General features: G+C 42.0%; 1 protein-coding gene across 1 annotated transcript; it reads left to right on the forward strand.

Annotated features, from left to right (window-relative positions):
* The first annotated feature begins 431 nt into the window (after positions 1-431).
* LOC5579059 lies at positions 432-2,308 on the forward strand. Its single transcript, XM_001657205.2, has 2 exons — positions 432-939; positions 1,038-2,308. The coding sequence occupies exons 1-2, from the start codon at positions 925-927 to the stop codon at positions 2,058-2,060; spliced, it is 1,038 nt and encodes a 345-aa protein (XP_001657255.2). The 5' UTR covers positions 432-924; the 3' UTR covers positions 2,061-2,308.
* Positions 2,309-6,526: the final 4,218 nt, after the last annotated feature.

Here is a 6,526-nt window from a genome sequence, read left to right on the forward strand (position 1 = left end):
AGTTTCCATACAACACAAAGAGGACTCAAATGTAACGCCATCTCTTGACAGAAAAGTGAGTGAGCGATTACTCTTAGCTATTTTCAATTTAGCGTGCATTGATGAACGAAACGTCAAACATCCAAAACAAACAGTTCTTTTATAGCACCGTCGGTGGTGTAGTGGTTAATCTGACTACCTCTCATCCCAGTCGGTCGGGTCGGTCGACGTCGTCGGATTTTTTGAGACATAAAATCTCTGATCATGTCTTCCTTCGGAAGGGAAGTGAAGTAGTTCACCCCGGCCCATGAGCTTATGGGTTCGACACGTAGGGTCCCAGGTGTTTGCACGGAGGACTCTCTGGGCGTCCATGTTTAGGAATAGTGACAGAAATGGGCGAAAGTAAAATTGCGACTGATGCCGAAGGATGTCGGCTAGCAAGAAAAAAAAAATAAGAAGAAGAGCAAGCATGACAAAGAGTTTGTAGTGTGTTAGTATACTTTTCTGCCAGCGTGGCGCTAGTGTGATGTCTTCGACGAAACGGAGAAGTGGGGTATATTGAGATTAACAGTATTTGCTTTGGATACTACATTGAACAAAGCGAAATTTTTCAAACAAAGTTTTCACTATGCAGAGTCCCAGGGATACCGTGGTCTCAGGTTGAAATAACCCAAAATTGAGTTGAAATCCCGTCTCCGTGTAAAAATGGCGATCTTGTTGCCTTTCGACCCAAAATTACAATCCCATACTTTGCGAACTGATGCACTTTTTGCAGCTCTCTGCTCACCAAGTGCATCACTATTTATTTTGTGTTTGTCGCGTTTGGTTTGTCCGCATTGAAAATTTTGCTTTTTCCATTTTTCAACAATTTAAATTTAAATCAATCGTATATTTTGTGAGATATTTGTGAATCAATCTTTCGGCTGCTTTCTGGTTGACAAAGAAATGTCAGAAAAGCAGGTAAGTATTTGACTCGAAAATTCCCTTATCTAAAACAAACCGTTCTGGGCGATGAGATCAGAAGCTTATCTTATATTCAACTTATCTTCCCTTTAAAGATATTTGCCGGACCTCAGAAAAGAAGGGGGGTCCATGACTTACAGAAACAGGACAATGCCACTCCGAGCCCCGAAGTTCCTCCCAATTCAACTTCTTCCGACTGCGATGGAAAAAATACACGCCAGTTGACCGATAATGAAAACCGTCCTCAGAGGGCACCGAAAGATAATAGTCAAACAGGATTAGTCGAAGAATTCAATGAAAGTGCCCAACTAACAGATGACGAAGGGCCTGTTGAGAGGGCTAGATGCGAATCAAAAGAGCCGGAGGAACCCGAAGTAGAGATCCCAGAATTTCAGTCGAATCTTGAGACGCATCCGGAGCCTCATGGTCAGCTAAAAGTAAACGCTAATTTTCGGAATATCGCAGTTGCTGCCGTGGTGGTCGTATTCATTGGGGTGTTCCTTGGGATGTGGTTTTTAAAGAACAAATCAAAACCGTTCAACGAAAACATTCTGGAACTGCAGTCCAAGTACCCGAACACGGATGACATGTTGTGGTCCACCCTAATCGTAGGCGTTAATCGGTCCGTTTATCGGAACCCCGGAGAACCGGCCACTTTCATCTTCCTGTACAATTCCTCAAACGTGGTTCAATCGCTTCTAGACGACGTCACCCGGATCACAACCGACTGTTTCAGAACCGGTGACGCTATCTGGCAAACCAGTGACGACTTCCAATCGGCCGAGATTACCCAAGACTACGGAATCGTGCTCGAACGGTACCGGAAGGAACTCAGATCGAAAGGAGTGCTGGTGGTGCGAGATCTGGATCGGGTGCCTCCGACTGCGGCCAATATATTCTTCACCATCTGCGACTCGTACGAACCGCTGGTGCACAAAGCGGTCATATTCTTCACCATCGATATCTCCCGACAGCCCAAACATGTGGTAAATCCGGAGCGCAGTGCCACCTCGATAGCCGAGGGGATTCTGAAGGATTCGTGGCGCGAGGAGCTGAAGCCGAATACGCTGGATCCGTTGGTGGTTCGCCTGACGGAGAACGTTTTCAGAATCGACTGATAGCTGCATGACTTATTCTAGATAGTAAGCAAATTTGTTGCAAGTGATAATATATTATATTCTGTAATTTATGCCATCATTATATGCATATTTTGATTGTGAATGGCAGATGTGGGAGCGACTGAATACTTTAGAGACCTTAGGCCAGAAAAAAAAAGATACCGAATAGCAACTAGGAGATAAGAATTTCACAGAGAATCCCATCAGACATTTTTCTAAGTATGTTTATAAACAGGGAACGTATCATATTTGACGTATTTTCTGTTTAATTTAGCCATATATTGATTTCAGTTCCGAATAACATTTTGTTAACAACATATTATGGGGAAGGGGTGGTAAAATGAACTCCTTAAGGATATCATCCTGTTTCTGATAGAAAAACGAGGAAATTGTATAGTTCTATCGCACAACATCAAAAATAGGGATGTTATCTATAGTAGTGACACGAATTCAGACTGTAACAGTTATTTTTTCACATATTGTCATCGCGAGCAGAAAACGATGCAAATGTTCATTTTACCTGCACTATGTGGATAAAATGAACAGCTAACGTGAGGTAAACAAATATTTTTACAAAATTTCATTGCATTTCCGAAAATATATCCATTAATGATTGTAACCCTTTCAAAAAGAATTCTAAAGGTATCAGATTTAACATTACATCACAACGATATTCACCTCACTGAAAAACCTCAAGTCTTCCGAGCTAAAAGTTACGTCAGCTCTAATTGGGTCCTAAAATTTTAAATGAAATCTTGTTTTTATTTAATAACACGAAAAAGCATGTTACTGTAACTACTTTAGCAATTTTTCCCGCTCAAATAATGGCTATATCATGTTTAAACTTTAATTTAAAAATTTGGTCCATAAATGAACCTTGACACTTTTGATCATGTTTGACGTTCGCTTAGTCGACAAAAACACCACAGGGGTTTTAGTTCGACCACTGGGGTTGTTCCTATCTGACATTTCGTAAGGGACACGGAAATCAAAATACACCCAAAATTTGAGTATAAGCCAAAGGATGTGACAAAATCTAAAAAAAATGTTTTTTGGGCTTAAACCAACGGAAAACATTAAAAAATTGAGTAAACATGTGTTTTTGGCCTAAACTTAAGCGTTTGGCACTAAAATTGGGACAGGGCTTTAGGACCCTATTTTCAAACGTGGTTTTCTAAAATCTTTGTTTTCGTTGATATTTTCACTTGAATTGACCTACGTATTAACTCGAACACTCCGATTTATGCTCTAAATTGTCCGTGCGTGATGGAAATTAATCGAACTTTGTTTTTTTTTTTTCTCGGTAAAAAGCACAACACTTTTACCACCCCTGTTCATTTTACCACCAGTTCCCCTAACAAAGTATAGGAAAAATACGCTTTCAATTGGGTCCTAAAATTTTTAATGAAATCTTGTGTTTATTTAATAACACGAAAAAGCATGTTACAGTAACTACTTTAGCAATTTTTCCCGCTCAAATAATGGCTATATCATGTTTGAACTTAATTTAAAAATTTGACCTTGACACTTTTGATCATGTTTGACGTTCGCTTAGTCGACAAAAACCAAGGGTGGAGGGCGGCTGTCAACTGGGAGTAAAATTGAAAAGCCGCCAACCTAAGTCCAGAACCAGTTTTAAGGCTTAACGCGGAGAAGTAAAAATCATTCTTCGCAAAATTTCAGGTAATCAATGCGCTTGAAATAAAATGTTTGCAAGCAGTTATTTGCTACGTGCTACTGCAGTGCGCTGTTGGCAATTTAATCAGAAAATTCTGCTAAATTCCCAAAAACGATGTTTGCGAGAAAACTGATTACGCCGTCACCATTGTTTGGTCGTTATTTTGTATGGTTGTTTACATTTTAGAACCAGCGACACGTCGGGGTAGCAATAAAGAGCCGCCAGTTCCACCCTTGACAAAAACACCACAGGGGTTTTAGTTTGACCACTGGGGTTGTTCCTATCTAACATTTCGTAAGGGACACGGAAAACAAAATATACCCAAAATTTGAGTTTAAGCCAAAGGATGTGACAAAATATAAAAAAAAAATTTTTTTGGGCTCAAACCAACGGAAAACATTAGAAAATTGAGTAAACATGTGTTTTTGGGCTAAACTTAAGCGTTTGGCACTAAAATTGGAACAGGGCTTTAGGACCCTATTAACTTAACCTAGATATGCAACGCATTTATTTATCGTGGCAATAGAAGATCGCAACGATTTTTGCCTGAAATTATTAATTATTTCATTTGACATTTGTTCCAATATTTCAACATTGGATATTCTATGTAACTCATCAATTTCAATAATTTTCAAAATTTGATTGTGAATCCTCTGCAGAGCTTTCTTCCTGGTATTACAACTGCAAGTCCATATTGGTACAGCATACTATAATATCTGGATTATTCGGAATATTAGCACAGATTACACTGAACTACAACACACAAGATTTCTGAGAAACACTCTGTATTGAACCACTTCACTGCTCGTCTGTTCTACAACTCTACCGTCTATATCTCCCAATCACATGGCTTGCTACGATACTACATTCCCCCTTTACTTATCCTTGAAAACAATAATTATCAGTTACATGAGTAATATAATTTTTAAGATATTGTGGAGTTCTTAATTCCCGCCGACTGCGTCGAGCCGATGACGATTCAACTGCTGCTGAGTTTTTTAAATCGGTCGGTGTTCCATCTGCTTCCGTGTCTTCTCGTACTGCTTCCGTTTGGTCCATTGTTTCGTTACTTTCTTGACATTCTGTTCCTGCTCCTTCAACAAATCGTTTCAGGTGAGCTACATTTCGAGTATATACCTTTCCGGATTCCTTTGAACGAATTTGAACTTCTGTGCCGTTTCTGGAGATAATTTCAAACAGCTCTGATCCGTAGTTTGTAGCTAGTTTATTTTCTTTAATAATACGTTTCGCCCCTACAACATTATTGGGCAGAGTTCTCAATAGAATAATAACGCCGGAATTAGATTTGAACATAAAAATACTTATTTAATAACACAACGTGTCTTTACTCGACGAGAGGTAACTTTATAATAACATAGTTGGAAAAAGAATGATCGCAGCAGTCGGTGCGATTGCGCGCCGAAATATTTTCCATTCCATTTTGCTACCTCCATCTGTCAGCACGCGTGAAGGGGTTCGGCCGATTGGGGGTTCGTTCAGTTTGGCCGATGATCTAGCAATTGTTGTCGGCCTCAATACTCCTCCTCAACGATTGCCAGCTACAAGACCAAGCATTGAAGAAAACTTCTGCAACTTGATCCTGCCTAGCGGTTTGGTAAGTGCGTCAGCTACCATCTCTTCGGTGGGACGGTACACCAGCTTCAGCACCCTTTGGTCGCACAGTTCCTTCACGTAGGCCTCTCGGGTTTCTATGTACTTCGATCGCCGACTGACTCTTTCCGATTCGACGAACTTAATACAACTTTGGTTATCTTCCAATATCTCCACAGGTTCCAATTGTGGTTCGCCAAAATCTTCGAGCAGCTTCCGAAGCCACACTGCCTCCTGACTTGCCTCACTTAGAGCAACGTACTCCGACTCCATTGAGGACAAAGTTACGCAGCTCTGTAAACGACTTGCCCAAGATATTGCCGCACCAGCGAACAAGAAGATGTTGCCGGTTGTCGATTTCCTCGTTTTGGCATCACCAGCCCAATCTGCGTCGGAATAACCAATTAGTTTTCCAGCCGGTTCTCCGTACTGCAGACGCCAGTCTTTCGTCGCCTTCAAGTAGCGGACCACTCGTTTGGCCGCCACCCAGTCCTCTTCCCGTGGTGCACTGACACTCCTGCCCAGAATCGAAGCGCTCACTGCTATATCCGGCCTGGCACAAACCGCAATGTAGAGTAAGGCTCCGACTAAGCTCCTATACTTTGTTGCATCCTCCAGAAGTGGACCTTCCGACTTGCCCTTCGTGAATCCTTCCTCCATTGGCGTTTTCGCCTCCTTTGCGTCACGAAGTCCAAATCGCTCAGCCACACGATCGATGTAGCCTTCAAGGGAGACGCCGTAGTTCCCTTCCGTCCTGGTGATCTCCAGTCCCAAGAAGAAGTTCAAATCGCCAAGATCCGTCATCTCAAACTCCTTCTTCAGCGCTTCATAAATTTTCTTTATTTCAGCCTCGCTTCCACTGCCAACCAGAATGTCGTCCACGTAAATTAGCAGGTAGACACGCTTCCCATTGACGACCTTTGTATAGAAGCACGGATCCGCTGTGCTCTGCTCGAAACCTAGCTCCAGGAGGACGGAATGTAGCCGGTGGTTCCAGCATCGGGCCGACTGCTTCAGCCCGTATATGCTCCTCCTCAAGCGACAGACCAATGCTTCCTTACCTTTGATTTCGAACCCCGGCGGTTGCTTCATGTACAGCTCTTCTTCAAGCTCACCATACAAATACGCCGTCTTCACGTCGAAATGCTTCAGGATCAGCTTCTTCTTGCTTGCGACA

This window comes from Aedes aegypti, chromosome 2 (genome assembly GCF_002204515.2).
Source record: "Aedes aegypti strain LVP_AGWG chromosome 2, AaegL5.0 Primary Assembly, whole genome shotgun sequence".
NCBI classification, from domain to species: domain Eukaryota; kingdom Metazoa; phylum Arthropoda; class Insecta; order Diptera; family Culicidae; genus Aedes; species Aedes aegypti.